The following is a 27,731-nucleotide window of genomic DNA, read 5'->3' as shown; positions in this document are numbered from 1 at the left end:
CTATATTACTGACATTTTTTCTGAGTATGTTTGGTCAGTGCAGGTTAAGTACTTGGGCTAAACTACTACAGCTATTTTACGCACTTTTAACTGTCCTTGTTTTATACTGTTGTAGCCAAGCAAGAGTTGCCCTCATGCAGACATAGTAGACTGTCTTACTGATTTTTTCTTGTAGAAAACTGCCTTTTACCCTTACAGGAGTTAGCAGTGAGTGTGTAATAGTATTATTTATTTTTAAATTGTAATGTGCTCATTTACTGTTTACGTAAACATACAGTATACCTCTCAACTGTCCAGATTTTCATAGAAAGCTCGGATTTTTGCCTAATATTTTGGTCTTTTACTCATAAATTATGCGGTTTTCTGGCAAATCATATTGGATTGAAGTCACTAAACAATAAAGTACAGTTGTGTACACCTACCATAAATGTAGATGTTCGAGTGTCTTCACTGTAGCAGTCATGACTGTAGGGTTCTCCTCTGCCGGCAGGCAGTCCTCGGTCGGCCAGAATCCCAAAGTCTGGGTCCGGCGTCGGCTGTTCAACCATGCTCCCTGACGTCAGAGCGCCAGGAGTACAAAGCTGACAGCCGATGCCATCTTCTCCAGTTTTTCTTGCCCCAGATGTCAGGAGTCCCAAAATGAGAAAGGTCCCATATCCTTTGCAAATACACCTCAGAAGAATGGTGAAAAAAGGAACCGCACAAAAGTAAAAATAAGAGGGGACAGAAGGGAGGGAAACCCAGACTGCAACAGTGAAGACACTCGAACATCTACATTTATGGTAGGTGTACACAACTGTACTATGTTCATCGTGTTTCACTGTTGCAGTCATAACTGTAAGGTAGAATCCCAAAGCTGAAAGAAGGGGAGGAGGTCACAAAGAAGAAGGGGTGGCTAAAAGGCCCTGCAAGACTGCAGAGGCAAAGCCTGCCCTAGACTTAGAGAGGTAGATTGTAGTGCTTAGAAAAAGTATGCATTGAACTCCAAGTTGCAGCTTCCAAAATGTCTTTGGTAGGAACTCCCCTGAGGAAGGCCGCAGAAGTGGCAGCAGCTCTGGTGGAATGAGTCCGTATACTCCCTGGGATTTGCTTTCCATGGTGAGAATAACAAAATCTGATTCCATGAGCAATCCATTTAGAAATGGTCTGTTTTGAAATGGCTTTACCTTGGGAACTTGAAGCATAAGAAACAAACAATTGTTCTGATTTTATGATGTCCTTGGTTCTGTCCAGGTAAAAATGTAGTTGTCTGTGTACATCCAAGGAATGTAAGATCCTTTCCTCTTTATTTTGAGGAGTGGGGAAAAAAGTTGGCAAGTGGATAGTTTGATTTAAAGCCACTTTGGAAACCACCTTAGGCATGAAGGTAGGATTAGTCCTCAAAGACACCCTGTCTTGATGAAAAATAATATAAGGTTCCACAGCCATAAGAGCTTGTAACTCTGAAACTCTCCTGGCAGAGGTTAGGGCTAACAGAATAGCTGTCTTCCAAGATAAAAACTTAATGTCAGAAGAGGCAGCAGACTCAAAAGGAGGCAAAGTTAGTTTTTCCAAAACATAGTTGAGATCCCAAGCAGGAATGTGAGGAGATCTAGGAGGTCTTAAGTTCTTAGCTCCTCTGAGAAACTGTCTCATGAGCTGGTGGGAAAAGATTGGAGGATCTGTATTATAATGAGCAGAAATAGCAGAGGCATGTATCTTAATGGAAGAGAAAGAGAGACCCTTATGTAAGAGATCTGTCAAGTAAAGTAAAATTAAAGGAATGTTCGGAAGAAGAGGATCAGAATCCTGAGCCTGCATCCAGGAACAAAATCTTTTCCATTTTCCTGCATAAGATTTTCTAGTGCTAGGACGTCTGGCTTCTAAAATGACATCCATAACCTGCTTGGGTAGGAAAGAAGAAATCAAAGGCCCTGGATTAACCAGGCCGCCAGGCTGAGAGTTCTGACATGAGAGTGTAGAACCTGACCCTGATGTTGGGACAGAAGGTTCGGAGACTGAGGTAAATCCCAAGGGGGCTCCAGACATAGATTTTTTAGAATTGGGTACCAAAATTGTCGAGGCCAATTTGGGGCCAGCAAGATTATCATCTTGGGCTTGTCCTGTTTTATCTTTAATAATACGCGTGGAAGAAGAGGAAGAGGCGGAAAGGCATATCCCGAGAGGTTCCTCCAGCTGAATGATAGGGCATCCACTTTCCAAGCGTCTTTGTGGAAAGTCCTGGTGCAAAAATTCTGTAGTTGATGATTGAGATAGGATGCAAAGAGGTCTATGTGAGGACATCCCCAGACTGCTGTTATCATCCTGAATATTTTGGTGTCCAGCATCCACTCGTGTGGATCTGAAAGGTTTCTGCTCAGACTGTCTGCCAGGAAGTTTAGTTTCCCTGGCAGAAACTGAGCTTGAAGGTCCAGATTGCAAGCTAGAGCTGTGTTCCATAGATCCATGGCTAGTCTGCAAAGGGGGTAGGAATGAGATCCCCCTTGCTTGTTTATGTACCACATAACTGTGGTGTTGTCTGTCCGTATTAGTAGTTGTCCTGGTTGTAGAAGATTCCTGAAGGCCATTAGAGCTTTCTGAACGGCTAACATTTCCTTTAAATTGATATGCAGGTGCTTCTGATCCTTTGTCCAAAGGCCCTGCAGACAGTTGTCCTGAAAATGGGCTCCCCAAGCATAATCCGAGGCGTCCGTGGTTAAAATCTGAGTGGCAGGAGGCAGACAGAAGGGTTTCCCTTTGTTTAGAGTACATGCCCTGGCCCACCAAAGAAATTCCTTTTGGAGGCAAGGCAGGACGGAGATCAGAATGTCTAAACTGTGGCAATGCTGAGACCATACACTTTTTAGGTACCACTGTATTTTCCTCATGTGTACTCTTGCATATGGTACGAGAAGGATGCAGGAGGCCATGTAACCCAAAGCCTGCAGGAATCTCCTTGCAGATAGCTGAGTTAAAGTTGCCAAGGTTTTGAAAGTTGAAGCCAGCTGTAATTGTTTTTCAGATGTCAGAAATGCCATCTGGGTTGTGGTGTTTAGAAGAGCACCCAGAAAAGTTATCTGTTGTGAGGATGTCAAATTTGACTTTTTTATGTTTACAGAGAATCCCAGGAACTTAAGGAGGTTCTGTACAAATTCTAGATGCTGGAGTAAGACATCCTTGCTGTCTGCCTGAATTAGACAATCATCCAGATAAGGGTAAATATGAATTCCCTTGAGTCTGCAGTAAGCTACTACTGGAGCCAGGCATTTGGTGAAGACCCTGGGCGCAGTAGACAATCCAAAGGGCAGCGCAGAGAATTGAAAGTGCCTCGATCCGGCCTTGAACCTGAGGTATTTTCTGCGTTCCTGCCTGATGGGAATGTGTAAATACGCCTCCTTTAAATCCAAAGTTAGCATCCATGCATCTTTGGACAGCATTGGAAGTAGCTGCTGTAGAGTAAGCATCTTGAATTTTGGAATCTCTAGAAAGGTGTTCAAGACTGACAGATCCAGAATGGGTCTCCATGAGTTTTGCTTCCTGGGGACTAGAAAGAGTCTTGAGTAAAACCCTTGTCCCATCTCTGAAAGTGGAACCAGTTCTATGGCTTTCATAGCCAAAAGAGCTTCCACCTGGTTTAAGGCCTCTGTCCATTGATGTTTTGGAAGGTCTGGCCATCCGCTTGGCCTTGGCAGGGTATGAAAATGGAATTTGTAACCTCTTAAAACCACATCCAGAACCCACTTGTCTTGGGTGATATGAGTCCAATTTTGATAAAAAAGAGAGAGTTTTCCTCCGAGAGGGGCTTCCAAGCAAGAAGTTCCTGCAGCCTAACAGAGGGAGTCATTGAGTTTGTTTCCTATGAGTTTGTGACCTGTCCTCTCCTCCCCTAGGGGTGGAAGCAGTCCACTGTCTTGATCTATAAGAAGCTTGTGTTTGAGGCCTTCCTCTGGAGCGTCTATATCTACCCCTCTGAGGCCTGTCTGAAGTGGGAAAGGACCAATTTTTAGAAGGCCAATTTTTGCTAAATCTTGGTGGCTGTACTTGTAAGAAATCTTTAACTGTTTGCATGGATTTCGCCTTATCCTCCATCTTTTTAATCACCTCTTCAGCTTTTGATCCAAACAAAACATTATGCTGAACAGGAGCATCCAATAATTTAGCTTTTACTTGTTCTGGCAAATTTTGTTCCTTTAGCTATGCATGCCTTCTAATGACTGTGCCGGAGGCAGCAGCCCTACAAGAAGCCTCCAAGGCATCAAATCCACAGTGTAAACCATGCTTCCTAACTTGTTCAGTGGCATGCAATAAGTCATGTAATTCCTTATCATCTGCACAGGCAGAAATGGAAGAAAGCTTTTATTTTAAAACAGACAAGAGAAATTGCTGGTATTTCAGCATATGAAACTGACAGTTTAAAGCCCTAATGGACAAAGTAGCAGAAGTGTACACTTTTTTTCCCCATCTTTCTAAAGATCTAGAATCCTTTTCAGTGGGAATGGGATTTTTGGCAGAAGCGGCCTTAACTCCCTTAGGACCCTGAGAAATGGTTTCAGGGTCAGCAGAAGGGTTCTTGTATAAAAACTGGTGGGAATCAGGAACCCTGTAATATCTATCAGGCTTGACAGGAGCAGGAGGAAAAGAGTCAGGGGTTAAGTTAGCCTCCGAAAAAGCATCATCCACAATATCCAAAACAGGAGGAATAGCCAGGGGTCTATGTTGGGGAGAAGAAGAAAATCCCTTAGTCTTTTCTTAGATTCCGAATACTCCTGTCCTTCCCAGTGGAAATGTTCCCTCATTTCATGCAAAGTTTCCCCAAAAGAGAAATCCTCAGGGGGAGAAGCTGAAGGAATGGATTCCTCAGCATCAGAATCCTCATAAGGAGGGAAAAAATATTCCTGGTCAGAAGAAGAAACTGAAGAAACAGAAGCCTGATCAGAGGAATCATAATAAACATCCTGCCTTGGCCTTTTATCTGGAGGGGGATGTGAACCCCTAATCATAGTAAGTAAATCCTCCGCCATCTTGAGTAACTGTTTCTGTGACTTGGGAGCCGGTTCAGAAGAGGCCTGTGTTGCAGTCTTTGATTTAGAAGGAGTCTTTGCCTTTGTCTTTGGCTTTGCCTTTATTAGAAGCTGAGTAGGCCTGAATACCCCTTCGGAAGCCGGTACCTGCACAGCGGCTCCAGACCCATCCGAAGGAGCATTGTCCGAAGGTCCTGCAATAGAAATATTTAAAGGCCTGGTTGGCTCCTCATGAGAGTCCGTTTCAGCCATCGGTTCTGAAATGGCCAACGACAGGGGCTGCAAAAGCGCCTCACTGACGACAGCCGAACCTGAAGCTGGCTCCGCCTGTGCGCTATCATCAGATTTGGACCTCGGAGGCCTGTCTTTATCCTTGCGACGTTTGTGAACTCCGGTAGCCGGAACCGTATCTGACGACATTTTGTAGTTAAAGCGCCTACCGAAGTAATGAAAAGCAAAATCATACCTTCGTTTAATTGTACGTTGATTGAATCTAGCACAAAACTGACAACTAGCTACGTCGTGGTCAGGGCCTAAGCAAGGAATACAGTAAGAATGAAAATCCTTATGAGGTATTTGCTTCCCACATGAAATACAATTATTAACTTTTTCTGACATCGGACTGGAGCAAGAAAAAGTTTCCCCAATGGGGTACTTAGCTGTGAGTGGGGAAGAAAGTCTTCGGACTGAAGTTTATCAGAAAAATTCGTCAGGAGTGAGCCGACCGAACTGCTATCACCGCAGGGCAAGAAAGACTGGAGAAGATGGTGTCGGCTGTCAGCTTTGTACTCCTGGCGCTCTGACGTCAGGGAGCATGGTTGAACAGCCGACGCCGGACCCAGACTTTGGGATTCTGGCCGACCGAGGACTGCCTGCCAGCATGGGAGAACCCTACAGTCATGACTGCAACAGTGAAACACGATGAACATCAGTGACAGACAACGGAGTTTCAGAAAATGCACACTAATAGAAAACTTTTTCAGTGTTAGTCAATAAGAGCAATATTTACAAATGGTCTCCGATTCGGGGCCTTTGCACACACCCCCATTATTCATGACTTTGCCAGATTTGTTCTTCTAAGAGCTTGAGACACATGATAGTAAATAAGGTATAGTAGGGCTAGTCTATAATCTGAATATAAAATATTGTTGCATTCAGTACCTGATAATATATTAACACAGAGTCAGTAAAATAAAACTTGGCCAGCAAGATCCATTTCTGAGCTGCTATGTATGAATTTATTCATTAGCTTGATCTGAAGCATATATCATGTGAATGTGTAATACTTGGTTTATTCATCCTAGTGCTGTTATACTATAAAGGAAGGAATCAGTTGTAAACAGGAGCGTCATCATATGAGCTATGTTCTTTGGTTATGATCCTTGGGTTCCTTATTTTGAAGATAGTTACGTGTGTTTTTAATTAGCTGTGAATAATTTGGACAGCATGAAGTCTCTGAATTTAATGTTAGTTTTAATTATGAATATATTTTTAATACTGCTTATATTTTGCAGGCATGTGGGTGTGAAATTCATTGTGTTGGGCTACAACAGTTTGGCTGGTACCTAATGCAGAGGAGTAAGGCTATAAGTTGCTTCCTGTGGTGCTCGGTTGGATTCTTTCAGCCTTCTTTTGTCAGCTGTGTGACTCAGACAAAGTCACTTCACCAAACAGTACTCCTGGGCTACCCCTGAAAAGGGATGCTTGCATCCAGTGGGCTATCCTAGGCTGTTAAAAAATGCATTGCACATTTGCATTTTAAATTCCTGCACCTTCACTTAACTGCTGACAGTGTTTCACTCTATATTTGATTAATAATCCTAGGTCATCTCTTGTGGTTTAATGGGTCGCCAGATGATTTTTTCAATAAATGTGAGTTTCAGGGAACAGATGTTTAGTGTTGCTCAAGCTGTCTGTTTTTGATGTGAGTGTTCTGTTTTATTTAGCAAATGTCTATTGGTGTTTTTGCTGTAAAATCCAAAATAAAAATCATGTGATCATTGTAAAAATAAACAAAAAAAAAACAGTGTGCACACTGATAGGTTTGAACAGTTTTTTCTGGTAACTGGGTGAGAGACAGCCATCGTGCACTGGAATGGCTGCATGTGTGTGTGGGTGCAGGGCTGTTGCATTACTCTACCAGAGGCTCCATTTGACCATGATTCAGCTCTGCACACGTCTGTCACTAATTCTGATGACATTCCTTGCTGTCTTCTGAAGCCTCTCCCCTCAGCTCAATTTCCACACCATTTCTAGTCTGTCCTCCACCTGAGTAGTAGACTGTGGATCTCAAGCCAAGTGGTTTGCTGCACAGCCCGTCATCTTGTTATCTGGATACATAGCATGTCCAGCTTCCTCCAACTCTTAAATCTGCTCAAGAAAAAAAGAATCTATTTTTTTACAGAACCAGGTATATAAGAAGTCAAGATCCTGCACTAAACCCTGATAAGTCCAGTAAATTACTCCTGTCTAGTGACACTAATTTAGAATGCATAGATTTATTTTTTTATTTTTTATTGATAGGAATTCCTGAAGAAACAGATCCAGAATTGCCAGCAATCACTTCTCCAGGGATGGACACAGCTTTCTGGTTGAAAAGAGAGGAATTCCCTGCCCCTTCTCATATGACCAACAAGACTGCATCTTTCCTGCCCATCAAGGGCACACCAACAGCCACAGTGGAAGTGTCTAATCCTTAGTCCATCATGGCTGTATGGACTACACCAGCTGGACCAAATGGATAAGATGACTGGTCTGAGGAACTAGCTTTGGCCACAGTATAGTCACCCACCTGTGGAGGCAAAATATCAGCCTGCTGTGGTAGCAAAGGTTCCTTGAAATTTATTTTTTTGCTTTTGTGGCTACTAGAAAGTACAGCCTAGAAACCAAAAGGCTGTTCCGTGGTTAAACCAAAAAGGATGCCCGACTCTCAAGGAGCTTAGCAACAATAGTTAATAAAAAGCTAAGTTCATAAAAAGTAACACACATATTAGCAAATATACAAATGCATTAACAATGGCACTGAAGAACTATGCAATGATGGGGTATTAAAATGGAAAATGTAGGTCAGTGCTAAGATAAGCAGGTTAAGCACAGATACAGTGAGGGCAGCAACACGAGTCCAGTTACCTTGCCCCCTGGAGAGACTGGCTTGCCTCCTCTATCAGCAAGAATCTTTGCAGCAATTTCACCCTCCAATGGTAGAACACATTAATAAGCCCAGCATTCTCATGGCAGCAGAAATTACCTAAACCTATGCTTTCAGGCCATCCATTATGGAGTCTGTTCTCCATAACCTTCCCATGGATGGAGAAGTTCTAGTTGGTGCCTCCTCAGAGCACTGTATTTATGCTGCCACTGCTCCCCAGAGTAGGTGATATCCATGGTATCACTTACTGCCCTGGCAAATGAGTGTCATCATAGCTGCAGCTCATCACACAAATTCTATATATTTCTGAACCATGCTGTCATGTTTGAGCACATCATTTGCATGCAATCTAGTTCGAATTTGCATGTTGACACAAACTTGCATACCATTATATGATAATTTGCATGCAAAGTATACTGCAATATTTTTTAAACTAGACAACTTGCACTGCCAGGATCAGGGCTTTCATTTATTTGATGTTTATGTGTTTTTTTTCTGTTCTGTCCTTTCCCTGGACTTTTACATTCATTGAACATGTATCACACGCCAGATGTGAAGAATCTGTGGTAACTTCCTAGCAAGGGAAGGGAATCAGAAAAGGCACTCCTGGACTGAGTGATATCTGGCTGATCCACAACAGAAATTCCTTCTTAATCAAGGGAAAGAGAGGAATTAGGAAGTTCAGGGGTGGCAGTGCTAAATTCAAATAGACTTTAGGTACCACCGAATCCTCTTCATGTACTGTCTGACAAAAAGTACTATTTGCATGGATGAAGCCATATACTCTCAATATGACTCTTGCTGAAGTCAAGCCTAGAGGAAGGAAAGACTAGATGGAATCTATCAGAAACTGCATCTCATCCTGGAGAAGAAATGCCATCATGGACATAGTTTTGAAACAGCAACCTAGAAAGAATAAATAGCCAAGTTAGTTTGGAAACTTCCTGTATGATATTGATTACCCACTGGTCAGAAGTTATCAGTTTCAATACGAGGAAAGAATGTGAAAACCTGTTTAACAGGGAAAGAGGAGTCAGGCCAAGGTGGAAGGGAGGGGAAAGAATGTACGGAAATAGTCACAAGCTGGTAGATTTGTGTGAAAAGGAAAATTTGGCCCTTTGAAATCTGGCTTTCATTTTCATGGAACTTCTTTATGGCAGATTTTTTTTTCTTTTGGTGTTGATTATGTTGTTTGCCAAACAGTACAAGTAAAATAACAATCAGCTTCCTCAAAACACTTGAAGGGAATTCAATAAAATACAAAAACGATAAACACAAAAAAGAGAATTTCAGCTGTCGTAATATTAGTTTATTAAGTAAAGCTTTCAAGTTAAAAAACTCTTTCTTTTGTGTCTTTCGGCTTTTCCCGGTTAGGGGTCGCCACAGCGGAACTCTGGTCCACTAATGATTGGCATTAGATTTTTACGTGCTGGCTTGCCAGGCCTAACGCACAACCTTCAACGAAGGAACACCCATTCACGCATGTCGACACACAGAAGACACTCTAACTGAGAATTGAACGGGCAACGTCTAACTGTGAGGCGACAATGCTACCGCAGCACCACCACCGCAGCACCAAGTTAACCTTCTAAAACACTGAACCATACATAGTCATTTAAATTACATCAGTCAGCCAATTAAAATACATAAGATATCACATGGTATAATTCATAGATTTTAAAGTTACAAAGCCTGAATTAAAATTAAAAAATAAAAAATCATATTAAAACACTTATAATACACATTGTTTTAACTTCAAGATTGGTTTATGATTGTTCATTGTGTTCAACCCTGGTGTTGAACTGGCTTATTTTATCCATTTGAATTCAACCAGCTCCATATTATTTATTAGATTGCCCCATGTGGTTTATCTTGTGAATTGTGTAGAATACACTTGCTTCTGTATAGGGAAAACTGACTGTAAAGTTAAAGAGAGAATATGCTCACAGGTATCTCAGTTATATAGATGCGTTGAAACTAATGAATTATATAAGCACAATAAATTAATGGGTAAAAAACATATATTTAAGTCTAGGGCCATTCAGAAAATATTTGTAAATAAACCTCTAATGAGGCTGTGACAGTGGAAGCAGCAGAAAACATTGGGTGGTGTAAGAGTTCACCAACCTCCACAGCAGAAACATCTAGGTCTGCCCTGGGCTCTGACTTTCTGAGCTATTTTTTTAGGTCCAGACAGATGTCCAATTAGGAAGATTTGGAGGTCATCCTATACACACATGCTGCTTAAGTCTGCTTTCATGATATAATTTGATGGAACATATGTAGCACTTTAATGTTTTAGGCACAAAATATTGACAAATGGAGCAATATTTATGGTTATACCTGGTTCTTAAGCAGAACAGATATTTACTGTGACTACTTATGATAAGGTACCTGCCTCCCACAGTCACATTTACCCCCTCCTAGTTGACATGAAAAGTACAATTATTTAAAAAAAAAAATGAAAAGAAGTTTTCCCCAACACAGAAACTTATCTGCCCACATTCAATGGAAACTGGTACAGACCATATAGCTGACAGACCAAACTGAAAGTAAAGTCTTACTGTTAGGGATGGCAGCAAGAAAGTACTGGGGATTTTCATTCATAGTCATCCCTTATGTACCATTTTACAATCTCATGCTTGGGGTATATGTCAGATATACAACACAAGGCACTTAGTTTAAATATGCAGACTGAGCATACAGTATCCTTGGTGGGATACTTCTCATATATAATGAATACTGCAACAACGATTAATGAAGGACATATTCCACTAAATGTGTGTAAAAATGTTATCCCTTCAAACTCAAATGCACAGGACATTTGGAAAAAAAACAGTTGTTGCAAACTCAAGGAAAGGTAATACAACCAAACAGCTTCAATTAATACAGTTATGCAAATGTGACCATCTTTCATCTTTGTTTAAGAGCTAGTAGTGGGGGTTACATGATCATCCCTTTTTCTACTTCATTTTATTGGCCTTATTCACTTTGAAAGAACAGAACTTCATCCATGCAGAATTGACATGTAAATGCATAAATTCAGATTATACAATGACCCCCCCCATTAATATTCCAAAACGTGCACGCTGACTGGTCAGCATGCACGTTGTAAATCAGAGTTATAGCAATGGAAAAAGATCCGGTCGCCTGGACTTTTTCCATTAGTATAACTCTTTTTTTTTTACAGCAATGGAGAATGCAAGATCTTCGTTGCTTTTTACAACCTGTCTCGCTATGTTAAACGAGTTTAACATAGCGAGACAGCTTTTAAAAAAAGCAACGGAGCATCTCCGTTGCTTTTTTTAAAGCTGCCTCGCTATGTTAAACCCATTTAACATAGCAAGACACTTTAAAAAGCAACGGAGATCTTGCTTTCTCCGTTGCTTTTTTCAAAACTGTCTCGCTATGTTAAATGGGTTTAACCTAGCGAGACAGCTTTAAAAAAAGCAACAGAGATTCTCTGTTGCTTTTTTTAAAAGCTGTCTCGATATGTTAAATTTGTTTAACATAGCGAGACAGGTTGTAAAAAGCAATGGAGATCTTGCTTTATCCGTTGCTTTTGCCCACAGCTCTGATGTACTGTGTAAGTATACGCATGTCCAGTACATAAGAACTGCCGCAGAATACCAGACAGCTGTGGAAGGGCAGCAAGGAGGCATTATATAATGCCATTGTTTAAGAAAAGTAATTATTTTTTTCTTAAATAATGTCATTGTATAATAGCAATAACCCACTTCTGGGTGTGGGTAATGCTGGATTTACCCACGGTTGGCTTTGTTTGGCCACTTGGGCTTCGCCCTCGTGATCAAACCACACCAACTGTGGGTAAATCCAACATTACCCACACCCAGGCGTGGGTTATTGCTATAATATCACACGTTAACTGGTGAAACATATTTCTAACATTTTAACAAGCATTTTTGTCAGTACCACATGTTCATTTGCACATAAATGCAGTAATTGTCAAACATGAGTGGTCAACACAGTTAAAAAGTATGAGACAGCTGGCCAATACATATTAAGGCAATAATCCTACACTGTATTGAAAATGTTATGTTGCCTGTGGTTTACGCAAGCCAACAGAAATGTTTATTTAATAAAATGAACAGTAGGTGCACAGAAACACAGCTCTAGGTTGGTACCTAATCAGCTAGTGATGTACCCTGAAATGAATATATTGGCTAATAGTAGCAATTGTTTAAATAATGGGGGAAAAAGACACTATCAGTATAGACTAATCCTCCACATACATAAGCAGAATTATGTACTGTACAGCACATGCTGGGGGGGCTTTCTCTTTATTCATGCTGGATCTAAACAACAGCAAAATATTTTTGTTTGTAGTCACTCTGAACATTCAAACTTCACAATAAAAGAAAGGGAAAAGGAGGTTGTTCCACACTTTCTTGCTACCACTTGCTTGAAAAAAGCATGTGCTCTAACCCCAATACCCTGAGCTGCCATTTCTACATAGGCCTCTCAACACCTGACCATATAAAATCGTATAATATCAGACCCTAAGTTCTAACCATAAAACTCCCACTGGTTCCTAACCTAAATCCTCACATCCTTACCATAAAACTCAATTACCTTCACCTTCCCAAACCCTAAAGTCCCTGATCACTCCTTAAATCTAAAACTCTACTCCCCCCTCCCTAAAATCCCCTGTGATGCCTGTGTCCTGGCCCAGCAATCAAGGAGCCTCAATCCTCACCACTAACACCAGAGAGTCTCACATAAGAGGAAAGGATAACAAATACACACAGTAAAGTACAATTTCCCTTAAGTGCACACAGAGATCACAGTCAGTCTGGGGCTGGTTGCTCCCTTGCTCCCCAGGTCCCCAATAAGACTCCCCACTGGCACAGCTATAGGGTCCAGATCCCAGCCTAGCTGGCAAGCTAACCTCTAGTACCCTCTCAGTCCAACCAGTGCTTCATGTCCCTGCCCACGTAGTTCACACACACACACACACACACACACACACACACACACACACACACACACACACACACACACACACACACACACACACTTTGAGATAGTATTTATACAATTTCACAGACACTCCTGGGAAAGACTGACACAGATTCTCCAGCTGTGCCCCTTTACCCAGACTATACGGTAGTAATCACTGCCACCACCAGCTAATAATTATTAGCTACTCAAAGGCCCTTAAAAGGGTGTCCAATTATTACTGTGCAATATTATTTTACATTTGGTAGTATAGCTCAGGGCTAAAGCTATATCAGTGGCTTAGACAGTAAACTCTATAAATATGCAATGTACTCTAGAGCTTAACTTCTCTACATAAACCAGCCACAGTTAGGGTTTAGAAATATTTAATAATAAATACTAAAAACCCAAGACAATACTACTACACCACAGTGCTTTTCAAGAGTTCAGAGATCACACAGAAACTTAAAATAATTCTGTAGTACAGTTATGACATAACAGAAAAACACTTAGTCTAATCTTTATAGTCCTATTTCTACAAAAAACATACTTTTAAGATAACTTACTTAAGACAACAGGCAGTGCTGAGGTTGGATTATCAAGACAAAAATGCTTATTAATTTCTGATTCTCACTGTTTAAATTGAACTGCGGTTCTGCAAAAACATTACATCATTTGTTTACACTTTCCTGGTTCCCAGGCCACACTGAAACTGCCTTTACACTTAGAGCAATAAAGGACATTCCACGTGCAAATTCTGGTCATTAACTTTAGTCTTAAAACAATAGGCAGGATTCTTACTCCAGACTCATCAACTCCAAATTCTAACTTCAAAGGAATAGACATAAAGTAATTTTAATTTCAAAGGACCAATAAGAAATGCTTGACTTAGTTTTCCTTACAGCAGATGACAATGTTGCCACATTGCTGAAACAGCATTTCTTTACATTTAAGACACAAGCCTGTATTTTACATTTATATTTACAAATGCCAGAATTATGTATCAAATTCTATTTGACTAGGCTGGCAGCCTTCAACCTTCTCTACCAATCTTCACATCCCCAATCATTTCCTAAACCTAAAACTTCAACTTCCCTCCGTAAACCTAAATTCACAAATCACTCCCTAACATTAAAACTCCCCTCTTATTCCTTAAGCCTAATTCTCCCTTCCCTAGATCAAAAACTTCCTTCCTGCTCCTTAACCTTAAAACTCTTTACCACTCCCAAACCCAAAACTAGGAAACACGAGCTTATAGTCTTCCCAAAAGGCTCATATTAGCACTTTTTTAAACTAGAATACATCTACTCTATTAAATGTAATTTATGATTACAGAACCACCTTACTAAAACAGGAGAGGTAATTGAATAAAACTAAGTTTTAGGGTCATGTTTCTGATTCATGCTAATCAGGGAACAATAACTAATTAACATATGATGTAGTCACATGGTAAAGCTAATTAACTTTACCACATAAAAAGTAAACATTCTAAAAAAGTCCACATCTTTGGGGTTGGAGGTTGGTATACGAGTTAAGGTGTTTATCTGACAGGCAGAAAGTGCAGGGTTTGAGTCTTACCTTTGAAAGTGAAATTGGCTATGCTGATAATGGCCCACAAGGGCAGTGAGCCTAGTACTTAGTTAGCTATGAAACTATCTCTAAGTACTGTTCTGATAACTATATATTGTTAATGCATAAACAAATATTAAAATGGGTATAAATGCAATATAATGATACTGCAGTAAAATGTTTTGCATTTATTTATTTTGTTTGCTTGCTAACAGCCAAGAGGTCCATTTGTACAGAACCAATTTGCAGTAGAAGGTCAAGCAGAAACATTCTACATAGATTTGGAAATAATACAGAGAAGAGCCAGAAAAATGACAACAAGAACTCATACTGTTTACAGCTGAATAACAGAATATCATTTTTGATGATATAAATTCAATCAAAATAAGCCAAGGATTACATCAGGGTTAAGCTCAGTCAGAGTCATGCAGTATAACAGGTACTCACTCAGGCCAGCACAGAAATATACACAGCTGGTGGATAACTGGATACTGCTAAGCAGAGCACACAGATGGAGTGATACAGGAGCAAAGAGATACAGGGTAAGATGAGAATAAGAGAAAATTCAAGATAGATAAGGGAAAAAACAGTGCAGGGAGTAGAAAGATGTAGGAAAAAGAAGATGGTAGACAGCAAGCATGCCAGGATGAAGGTAATCTAGAGTAGCATGGGCAGATACTTTTGAAACCATGAAAAGGTAAGTAGTATTACAGGATGCAGGAAAGAGTGAAGTAAGTAACTGGACCTAGAAAATGGCATAAAGAAGAGGAAAATATAGCAGATGACAAGTATTACAGAAAGAGGAGCATTGGGAGACAATTAAATTAAAAAAAAAGCATTGGAGGGAAGCATAGGGAGGAGAATTAATTAGACTGACAGATGAATAGAGGAGAAGACATTTACGATTGAAAGGGAATACCGTGGAGGCTGGAGTCAAATAGCTACATAATAATATAGCAATAGGTTGTCATGATTATTTTGTTTATATTTTAGTATGAGTTTTATTGATTTTTTGCAAACTATTCCAGATTGCAACACTGAGGAAACTAATATCAGTTCAATGAACATAACACAAAAAGAAACATCAGTAATAGAACAAAAAGGTACAGATACATTACAAAGTGCCTTCCAAGATTATGGAACAAGATTACCGTTGCAGACAGAAGGAGACAGTCACTAATTTCCTTAAAAAATAACCTTGATGTGTAATCAAGGCACTTAGAAAATTTTACTTAGGGATTATAGCAGTCATGCATCGTGAAGGCAAGTAGAGCATAAACTTAACAGTCAAACCTATGAACCTAATAAACAGTACAGATGCTTTCAAGTACAATTTGGAAGGAAGTTTTGTGGTAAAATATGTAAAAATCTGGTGACAACTTTTTCCAACCTTTACATAGATACATACTGTACAAGGAGATTCCATGTCTAATGGAGTACTTCTGTTCCTGTAGCAATGGAAGCATTAAATGGGCAGAGTGCCCTTTTAGGTTAGTAATATACTTAGGCTTTATCTATGGCAAAAAATCATTTATTATGGAATTTCCTATGATCAAAAGTCAACTAAGCGAATTTAAAATTGTTATACAATTCTAGCCATCTGTGCATTTTGATATTTTGATATATTCTTGTGTGTTGAAAGATAAATATATATATATATATATAAATATAGCTATACATATAAATATACCTATAATTATAGATACAGATATAGATACACTGCAGATAGTTCAGAAAGACAGGAGAAAATCAAGAGTTCCAAAAACAAAATCTGTACAAACATGCAGACAGCATAGAATTTCAACAGAGACACATCAGCTTTGAACATAAGAGCTGTGAAGCAAGCATTCTAACCTCTATGTTATTGTATTGCTCAGTAATTACATTCTCTGTACTTACTGGTGATCCTTAATAAATTATTTTTATATTTTGTATACTTTACATAATGATGTTATCAGCAAAACATTACATACATTAGTAATGTTCTTTTTCCTGTCATCTATAAAGGCACTGGTGTGAAAGGACTGTCCAGGTGACTGAAGAAGAAATTGTTACACCACGACAAGAAGGAAAGGTGCCATGTATTAGTATCTACCAGTACAACTTAGAAGGCTGGCAACTTGACAGAGAAAAGATGCACCAGGTGTATGGAAGTGATGCCGAGATTGTTAATCATTATTCAAAAAATGAGCCTAGTGCCATGTGCTTCATATACAAGTAAGTAAATTCTCTTTCTAAATACATTTTATTATGTAGTTGATCTAGTCCAGCTAGAAAAAAAAAAAAAAAGAATGAAACACCCAATATGCCCACATGTAAATAAAAATCCGAGACATACTGTAGTGTTTATGAATTGGCAGTACATGAAGTACAATTTACAAAAACACTAAATAACATTAAGCATCAACAATGTTCAGTAAATAGCTACTTATTACATCAGCTGACAGAAAAAAGTACAAAAAAAGCCATTATGGATCTATTGTTAAATATGGCCTCGCCAAACATCGACAAAAAAATAAATTAGCTTCTTGCTGCATGATATTTAGAGTAATGTCATTAATACAATAATCCCAAACAAAAAATATTCAATGCCTTAATCTATGAAATAGTACAATGTAAGAAATCAGTTTAATTCAACAGTAGAAAGAAAAATTCAGTTCTGATGTGACATCTCCATGATTTCATAATCATTCTCTCTTTTTTCATCTTGTAATGGAGCCTCTGAAACTAGAATGTGGTGGATGACCCATTTACCGGTAGTCGCTGGGTCAACAAATATGAAAACATTAGTATTTTAGAATATCTATAGTCATGTTAGGCATGGTACTGCATGTGCTATGCCACTGTCCTTTAAAAAGTTATAGTGATATAAATGTTTCCTGGTGCTGGCAGGTTTTATATAATCATATATCCGTGATTATAAACAATTTCTCCCTAGACAGGTCAAGGGATTAACCCTCTCACCTGTAGCACTAGATATTGCCAGAATCACCCAGGGTTTTCAGTTTTAAGTTTCTAGGCTTTGGAAGTCTAAACACATTGTTTATGTTTAGATTTCTTTAATTCACTTTCATCCTTCAATATTTCTAGTAATCATTCCTCCAACCATTATGGAATGGGTACTTTATAAAATACTGGCAAACTACTGAATCTTAGTTCATTAGAATAAACTAATCAGATCATCACTTTTATCAAAATCAAGACTATTACACTAATATGATATGTTTCTTCAGGCAAGCCTGCTTGTACTGCCGACACCCCATAATTTAAATAAGGTAACTCAAACATCACACAACCTAGAATAACAATGCAAATCCTTGCCCCACCAAAAAGGAGTTTGTTAATAGGGCAGTAGTATGAGTCTTAGTTAAAATCCCACAAGCCATGCAATGTCTTTCTTGTGAGATCAAAACATTCCATGCAGCAACTCAAACTCATTACCTAGAATGCTTCAAATAATGGCAAAACGATAACAAAAATTAAGGCCTCCGCTGCATATGATGATATCAGAATCGAAGAAACACTAAAAATCACATTTCTGTCTTCACAAAATCAATTATTATGCTGAGGAAATACAAAATCTTGAGAACAAAGACAGATATGGCATTATTAAGATTTAACAAAGTCTGATAAGACTGCATACTTACAACAATTAATTATCCAAGCAATCTTTCTCCTATCATAGTTTTCCTTTAAAACTGAAAGTGAACATAAATCTCTCCTAACAAAATATGCAGGGTCCAATACAAGACCTATGTTATCTTTTGTTGAAAACTGTTATATGCAGATATAAAAATATAAAACATCTTTTCAGGGCAACATGCAAGCTACTATAACATAGATTTTCATTCCTAAATAACAGCTGTTGATTGCTATACTGAAAATAGTTTATCTCAATACAGAAACTCATAGGCTGCTCAATAACTCAATAAAACAGAAACTAGTATTCAGTCTTGATATCAATCAGGAAAATTGAAAGTTGACATTATACAATGCAATATCTTTGTAAGCAGTTACCAACCACCGCCTGGCTAACAGCTACCTAAAGGTTGCCACTACACTATGAAGAAAGTGTTGTGCCTAAGGCTTTACACTGTTAGTCATTAACTTTGTAAACTAATATTTAGTTGATGATCTGAAAATAAATATTGTAATGGAAATTCTTACATAACAGTATGTGGGATCATTCCCTGTCCTGCTTCTTTCTTTCTACTTCATTAAAATCAAACATTTTCCCTAAACTTTAATGTTTTTATCATCAAATTTCTCATGGATTCCTTTTAAAAGTCAGGATTTGCATTTCCTAGTACAGTCTCATTTAATTTCAACCCTACCAGTCTTTTTCTTACGGTAGCATTTTTATAACAGAAAGCATTTTCTGATATTATTCCCGAAGATTTTATTATATACATTTTCCACACTACAGAATAGTTTAGTTGCATATTCTTTTCTCATTTATGCATGCAAAGATAGTGAGAAGCTTTCTAAACCTATGTGGTGTATCTGTTCACCATCATATACATTCTTTCTCTCCAATTCCCCACTTTTGCTACAAATTGTTTTAAAAATATATGTCAAGATGACATATGCGTCATCTTACTAACCTTCTATATATAGAAAATATCCCCAGTGCTAAATGTTATTGTAATATGATTAGGATCGTGGAAAGAGGTCTGTTGCCTTACTTATCTGGAATCAGTATTTTCCTTTATTTATTCCATTATTAGGAATGCAGTTTTATCCTGCGGGTCTGCTTCTAAATCTTGAAAGCTCATTATCTTGAAATTCAAAATACTGAAAACTCAAAATACTGAATTTCACAATATTGAAAAAAACAGAGTATACCAACACTTACAAATAAGAAAACATATTACTCGTCTCCAACTATTAGCAGGGGGGCAAGCCCCCATCCACCCCCACACCCCCTTGCTACTTAAATATATCAAATCCAAGATTGCACTCCACAGACGAAAATGGCAAACATACCATTATGTGCTTCATGAGAGCCTGTTGTAACCTTAGTCATATTCCCTTTTAATTTGCTATACAACAACATAACTCATCTTTGTGTAGTAAAGTGCAATCTTGGAGTTGATATTTTTAAGTAACAGGGGGTAGGGGAGTGCAGCCACCCACATGGGGGGGTGCAGGGGGGCTTGCCCCCGGTAATAGTTTGAGTAAACTAATATGCTTTGTCTTTTATTTGTTTCTCTATGTAGTTCTGGTAGCATATAGTAAGTGTTACTATCCTGTAGTTTTTTCAGTATTATGAAATTCAGTATTTTGTTTTCAGTATTTTGAAATTTCAGGATTTTGGCTTCAGTATTTTGAATTTCAAGATTATGAGCTTTCAAGATTTAGAAGCAGACCCAGTCCTGCATATATTGTCTTTCAAATTAAAGCAGTCTTCTGCCATTTCTATTTTGATTGCATACAAATAATTAATGTATCTTTCTACTTCCACACTCATTTGACTCCCCTATTCTTAAGCCACGGCCTCCAGTTAAGTAGTAAACATTTATCTGTATCTGACTTCTGAGGTTAGAGATCAGATACAGTTAAATGTGTACAATGAAAAATGACTATCATGAGGCAGTAATCACAACAAGATTCATTTGGTACATTTTGTCACAGGTAGACTATTTACATGTAGACTTTTAAACCTAAGAAAAAGTGCACACACTAGCTTTAAATGAAACTAAATTGTAGACTGCTCTATTAAACTCATTAAAGTATTAAGGCGGCTATGGAGGTTGCTGTCTCTTATTAATTTCCCCTAATTTCAAACTTTATTTTTCAATGAACTGCTTGCAGTTGTACCTGTAAATTTTGTATTTCCCTCAACAAAGAATGCTCAGAACACTCAAGATTAATTGCTTACACCTGCAGACAGCTCATCTCTATGGAAAAATACTCAGTAATGAGTCTTTCTAAATTTCATTCAGAAGAGAATGTACAGTTGCCTTCAGCTGCAGACATTTTGACTCCCATTGAACACTTACTAATGGGAAAAAGCAAGCTAATAATATCTTTGCATTTGTAAAAAACAGCATTTTTTTCATGGATTTCATCTTTTTGTCTTATTTCTAAAGCCTACTTGCTTACAAAAACACTTTCTTATACCTTGAGCCAAATGCATCAATCTAGACATTTGCCCTTGTAAAAATAAGAGAAAATATCTTAATTCTACATATAATATAAGCAGTGTACTTTTACACCTCAACCCCACCCCAGAAGCCCAAGATCGTAGTATAGTAACATTAAACATGCTTTGTTCAGCCTTTCTTCTATTGTTATACTGTAAAGCTTATATTACTCACAACTAAAAAGTATTTGTTTACTTTAATATTTTAAATCATACAACAGTCACTGAAAAGATTCCCCACATTTAAAATACCCCTGACTACCCACTACAGAAAACTGCTTTACTATATATTACATGCAGGTTAAATCATGAAATGTTTTATACAAATACTAATAACAGCAAAAAATTGTTTTAATTATAGTTACTTTTCCCTCCTTTCAGTGTCTTTCTAAACATTAATGACATAATGTAGGGTGTATGCTTTATAGTCCACCCACAAATCCACCTACAAATTTAAAAAGATCAACAAAAGTCCAGTCTTTTTGCAAATTCATATTTCTCCCATAGTCTCCCATTTAGTCACCAATTTCACTGTTGCTGATCTTCTTCCTGTTCATCTTCATCTCCAAACATGAAACAGTGGCTCAAGTCTAAAGTACTCATGATTCTTCTAGTCAACTCTTGTGCTTTTATCTATCTCTAAAGCATTTTCCTTTTGAACACTGGAAAATGTTTCACTGTCAAAAGAAAAGAAAAGCCTCCTTCTGCTTACTGACTCACCTTTGTTGGATGAACTTTTTTTATTTCCTTCTTAGCTTGCTCTGTATCAAAAAATGATTTTGGTCATCCAGGAAAAAAATACTTTGAAAACTGCTGGATACAGCAGCTTGAAACTCAAACCTGCCTTTTGGCATTCCCTGATTTATCTCCCAGCAACTGCAGATCTTTGGAACAGGCTACCAAGTCATGTGAAACAGAGTACCTCTATGACACTGTTAGAGGAACCAGGATGAGTAGATGGGGCACTGTAAATTCTTACCGGGGATAGCACCCACAACCCTCCTGGACATGGGCAGTCATCACTAAATGCAACCTTGGGTACTGACTAGCATTTCTATGGTATTACATTAGGATGAAATGGCTAGCCTTAAAATTATTTCTGGGTCGATAGCCTAGTAATCTCCAATTATCCTATGATCCTGTGATTGCTGGGATAAATTTTCTACACTTCTGCCTTGTGTACAGTGAATAACAATTTTCTACAAACATTCTGCTGTCTCCACTTTTTAATACTATGTCTTTATCCCACTGTTTTGTCAGGAACAAATCTTTCTTCTGGTAGGATTGTATATTTATTTACTAATATAGGTCTCGGCTGCCTTCTTACGGCCAGGTTCATAGATTAGTACTAAGCTAACTGCCCTTGCAAGCCATTTTAAACCTAGCCAATTATCCCTTGTGAGATTCGTTTGGAGCATATACTTGATGTGCTCTTCAGTTAACAAATATTGCTATGGAACTCCAGTCCAGTTACTTATTTGCACTTTCATAAAATTAATACAGTCTGTTCCTTCCAGTTTCTCTGGTTACAACAGAAAATCTTAGTTTTTTTTCCCTGTGGGATCTGTCTTCTAACTACTATTTTTTAAAACAGCTCTTCTTGAGAAGCCTCATACTTAGCTTTTTCTTCACTTCAGCCTCTGAGGTTTCCAGTTTTATTAGATAAATTGTCTTCTATTTTTCCAGCCTTTTGGTATTTGATTTTACATATTTCTTCAATGTTTCATTTATTTTAATTACTACTGAGTACATTTGATTTATTTTTTCCCCTAAATTACTGGAAGCCATCTCTATAACCAAAGCTGAAGCTTGAACTACTTTTTGCTGGGGAGCTGCAGAATCCTTCTCAGACAGTGTTTTCTCTTCACCTTTTCTGGTTGATTGTCTTTCACATTTTCCAAATTTCTACTTTGCTGGTATCCAGGTAGCATAATTACAAGTGAGTAACTAAATTTTAGCCAAGAAACAGTCTAAATGGCACTCCTTTTCTCAGTTTCTGTTTTCAGTCTAGAAGAGTTGAAGTTAAGCTGTTGATCAGTGTACAGACATCTTAAGAGTCCTCTCTTTTGTCCCAACAAACAGAAAAAAGTAGTTAGCAGATTGCCATTGCTTTTAATTTGATACTTCTAAATTTTTATGTTGGGAGGATCTCTGTAAATTATCTTTTCCAAGTCAGAAATGCTGAGGGCAATCCTAACTTAAAGTTGTATGCATCTGTTTCAGATAAACATATCCAGATGAGATGCTTTAAGAAAGCAGATGATCTTCGGGAAGTGTCTTTCTGATTTACAAATAAACCTTCTGTCTCTTCTCTAGAAATGTATTTATTAACATTTCTTCTGATTTGATAAATGACAAATGGTATTTTTCTTGTCTTTCATTGCCTTCCTTACTCTTTTAATTAACACCCAATTAGCTATTTTACTTTCAGGCCATTGAATACACTGAAATCTTTCAGATTTTTTTTTTTTGTAATTTCAAACTGGACAATTTTCCAAGGTCTCTCTCCTTCCATCAAAGATATTTGATCATTAGTGGTGCATACAGGTGAATTGGAAACTATGCTTTCATGTGCTTCTAACACTGCTATCAAAGTCTTTCCCTGAATCCCAGACACAGGTCTCATTTTTTATTCCACTATTTCTTTTTTTTTCTGTTTTTGAGAACTTGCAGTCTCTTTGGCTACCTCCTTTACTGTAAGTAGGGTATGAAAGCTGTGCCTGTCTGAGCTCCTTCTTTTTGATTCTCCATAGGTCCCCTTCTGAAGGAAACCCAGTATCCTTTTTTTTCTTGCAGGGCATAAGTAGGCACAGTGCATCTGCACAATCATTCTGCTGAAACAGTCACACCACCAGTTTACAAAGGAGAAATAAAGTTTTACTGAGCCACATCCATGGCACTTTTTCTATGTGGTTTCTTTTATGTCTAGTTAAAGGTAAGTACAAATATGCAAGGTTGTATATCATCAGACTTAGTTACTATAAAAACAATTTCAGAGCTGTCATCAAATGCAATTACCATTTAGTTACCCAACCCTACCCAATTCAAAAAATGCTTCTCTTTTTACCTAATAGGGGATACCTTTTATGGCACTAACTGGCATGGACTGCTTAAGCAAAATATGTCTTCCTCTAATATCTGTAAGTTAATAGTGGCTCTCTGTGATGTAATATGTGGATTGACAATTTTTGCAAATCCTTATGAAAATCTGAAGCAATAGCTGTTTTCAGACAGCCATCATAACACTGGTACCATGACTGACAGTCTGCTCAATTGTCTTCTATTAGCTACTCTCTCACTGTGGACATTCTGACTTCAAACTTTTCTTCATCCCTTGTTCTTGACTAATACAGGAACCACACATTTCCCTTTATCCTTTGGAGTCAGTTATAATGTTTTTCTCTGTCTCATGGGTTACCTTATTGCCATGTGTAGCACCAGGTCTATATTAAATAACCAAAGAGGCGTTTCAGCGAACACCTCTTTGGCGACACATAAACAGCGAATGCACAAAACCACGAATGCTGATATCAGCTATTTCTTTCCCTGGGAAAGAAATCGCTTGTCTTAAAACAAAACAAACAAAAAAAAATCATCATTAGAAACATAAAGTGGGGGGGGGGGCTCAAAATCATGGTTTAGTGCGTTCGTTCATTATGTGTTGCCGAAGAGGTGTTCACTGAACCGCCTCTTTGGTTATTTAATATCGACCCATAGCACCAAGTAAGCCCATTTTTGTAGAACTGTATACCTATGGCTACATCAGCTTTTTATTCTTTTCCTCCACAGTGGTGCACACCTAGTCTCTCAACCAGATCAACAAGTCTTTAGATAAATTGAGGCAGACCTAGTGCCTTGTCCTTATTCAACATCTCAGTAAGGCACAACAAACAGTCTGATACCCTGTTATATATTGATTAATTAATTATTAATTTTCTTTGATAAACCGATAAGTGAACTGGTCAAAAGGACTTATTTCATATATGAACAAAGTATAAGCCTGTTGAAGTAAGTGCTCATTTCTGCTAGAAAGTCAGTGATGCTCTCCTCTTTGTATGTATTTTTTTTCTAGTCATCCAAAACTTTTCCCAGTAAGCATCAGGCATCAATTATAACATTCACATTAAAATACTTTTGCCTTTTCATAATCTGAACAGCCAGAGACATTCATCTTAATGTCAGCATGCACTGCCTTGTATCTGAGCAAAAGAGTAAAAAACCTCAAAACAGTCTCTTGTCCAGTGTCCCTGGTTATGTTTGCTGTTAATATGAATGCATTCAAAATGTTCAAATAAAACTACCAGTTGTTTACACGTGATCTGAAGAAAAAATGTAATACTGACCTTGGCTTCCAGGGAATTGTTTTCATCCCCTAATACTTGTGTGCATCTAGGAAAGTGTCAGCATGCCCTTCTCATGTCAATGTTGCTTTTGGCCTTTTATTTTCATTTCCTTTTCTTACAGTGTTTCATGACCAATTTGTGCTGTTGCCTGTTTTCTCCCTCTGCAACTACTGTTCACTCTCTCTGGCTTCAGCCTCTCTGTGTTCATGCTTCTTTTGCATATTGAGCTGACTCATTGACTTTCATGTCATATCTCAAGGCACATAATTTCCAGATTTAGTCACTGGCATTCAGTATATATATTGACATCAGTAAATTGCATCATGACTTGCCCTACATTCTCATGGTCTGAACCTGCAGCTGATATTGTCTGTTTTCATATTTTAAAAGCCTAGTATCATCTCATCTCTGCTTAAACCAGCATATGGGACTTGCACACTTTAGTCACTTGGCCTATAACATTTTTCTTATGATCTTATTTTGTCTGTTTCTTAAATTAATCTGTCTAAACAAATGAGTAAATGATGCAAAAGTTTTACTTCTATATTTAATTTGTGGCAACAAGAGGGTACAGACATTTTATTTTCTGGCAAAATGCAATTCTCCGAGTTGGATATGTGTCAACAAAGTCCATAATTGCCAACAAAACTAGCCACAGAGTTCTCTATAAGTAACTGGCAAGTAAACATAATTGACTTTGGTTACAGACTTCTTCTATACTCAGATAAGTCACACACACTTTAGCTAGTCAGAGGAGACAAGATTATAAGCATTATATCTCAATTTCTACTGGACCAGAGTGTCTTGTTCTAGGATGAGTTGGGTTCAGCATAGCCTTACAGGCACCAACAGCATTATGTAAGCATAGTGACAAAACAGAGCTGGTAAGTAACCAAATCATATACTAAAATGGCAGCAAGTGCTGAAACAAGGTACAGTCACATGGCATCCTGACTGCACTTAGACATATGGGAGTTTCACAGATACACTGCATTATATGTATTGTATACCTCCCCTTAAATATAATGCTTGCATTAATCAACAACATATACTTACTTTATATTAAACTGTACTACAGACTGGAAAATAACATGATATTCATAATTTTTTTTTGAGGTGGAAAATGTACAAATTATAAACAACACTATTATGATTCAGTTGTTGCTATCATAGCTAACACATTTATTCCATCTAGCTGGGTTTTTTTAATAAATTTATCATATCTGAATAGTGTACAGGTAGTAGCCATGGCTGACTGAAGGCACATCCAGTAGTTGGTCATAATCTGGTAGACGTTCATTACAAGATCTTATAACATGGTGAATTACAACAGCAAACTCACTATTAGAATGCATATAGTATGGAACAGGCTCAGTATGAGGAATCTGTGATTCTTTCTAACTCAATATATCCCTTAAAGACAACTTATTCACTACACTAAACAGTGCAAATGGCTATTATGGCTATTCCATGTGCAATTTGGTTTCTGTTTTACTGAGAATGACTTGAAATGTTTACATTCTTTTTTAGAGTGGCATTTTTTTTTATAAAACCAGAAGTGCTGCTTTGTGTAGTCATCTGTCAAACTGAAGAGTTATAAAAAAAGATTTTTTTTGGAAAAAAAACTATGTTATTGGGCTATGTCTTCAAATGTGTACTAAACAAAAAACATGAAATAAACCATCAAATACTTAACGCACAAAATAATTATTGAAAAATGTTCAGTTTCATTCTAGTGAAAAAATCTTGTTAATATACAAATAAGGATAATATGGAAAATTAAAAAAGGGTTCTATAGCCGCAAAGTGTGTGTAGAAGAATTTCTGCTAATTATGTAGGTATTACTTGTGCACACCCATTAAAACAGTTATCTGAAAAGGAAAAATGTTCATGCTTTGTAGTAATAATTTTTCAGTAAATATACTAAATTTGTACAGTTTTATTTTCTGTAGAACATAAATTTGTAGTCACTGACAGGAAACAACTTATTTATGAATAGCTCTTATAAATAAATTATTTCATAGACAGCTATACTGTATATCTGAGAAGTATTTTTTTTCAGAGTACAGTTATCTGCTCAAATTAATCATGTAATACGTTCTTTACACTGAAGCAATGGAGTTTATAATTGAGACGTCATTATTTGTCTGCTTATCATACTTTTTTAGTTTCTTAAACATAATGAGTCTGAATGGAGTTCGACCTCTGAAATTAATAGTTTGGCATCTCTGTTCTGTTTTACAGACCACCAAAGACAAAAGCAGCAGTAGTCAACCAAACTGAGAAAGCCTGCTGTGAGGGATGGAGTGGTCCTGAATGTCAGAAGGGTAAGGAAACACACTCCTTAGCAATGGTTCTAAACATTTTCCTGAAGACAGATAGCAATAATTTGCTACACATTTAATCAAACACATATTTTTTACTGTGACTGCTGTGATACCTCATTCTGTTTGATAGTAGCTATAAATAAGTACTGCACTACAGCGATTTAGAAAATATGATTTAGTGTACATTTCCACAATAAGAAAGAGAGGTTATGGTGCACAGAAGAGTGGATATGTTTCCCA

General features: G+C 37.8%; 1 protein-coding gene across 1 annotated transcript in view; it reads left to right on the top strand.

Annotated features, from left to right (window-relative positions):
- LOC122797804 (SCO-spondin-like) overlaps positions 1-27,731 on the top strand; it is a 4,708,783-nt gene that overhangs the window by 10,816 nt on the left and 4,670,236 nt on the right. The window contains exons 2-3 of the mRNA XM_044066325.1: positions 16,684-16,893; positions 27,409-27,491. Of these exons, the coding sequence (XP_043922260.1) occupies positions 16,684-16,893; positions 27,409-27,491 (293 nt within the window). The remainder of the gene's footprint in view (positions 1-16,683; positions 16,894-27,408; positions 27,492-27,731) is intronic.

This window comes from Protopterus annectens, chromosome 3.part1 (genome assembly GCF_019279795.1).
Source record: "Protopterus annectens isolate FY-2018-M chromosome 3.part1, PAN1.0, whole genome shotgun sequence".
NCBI classification, from domain to species: Eukaryota; Metazoa; Chordata; order Ceratodontiformes; family Protopteridae; genus Protopterus; species Protopterus annectens.
This window is presented reverse-complemented; position numbering and strand designations above follow the sequence as displayed.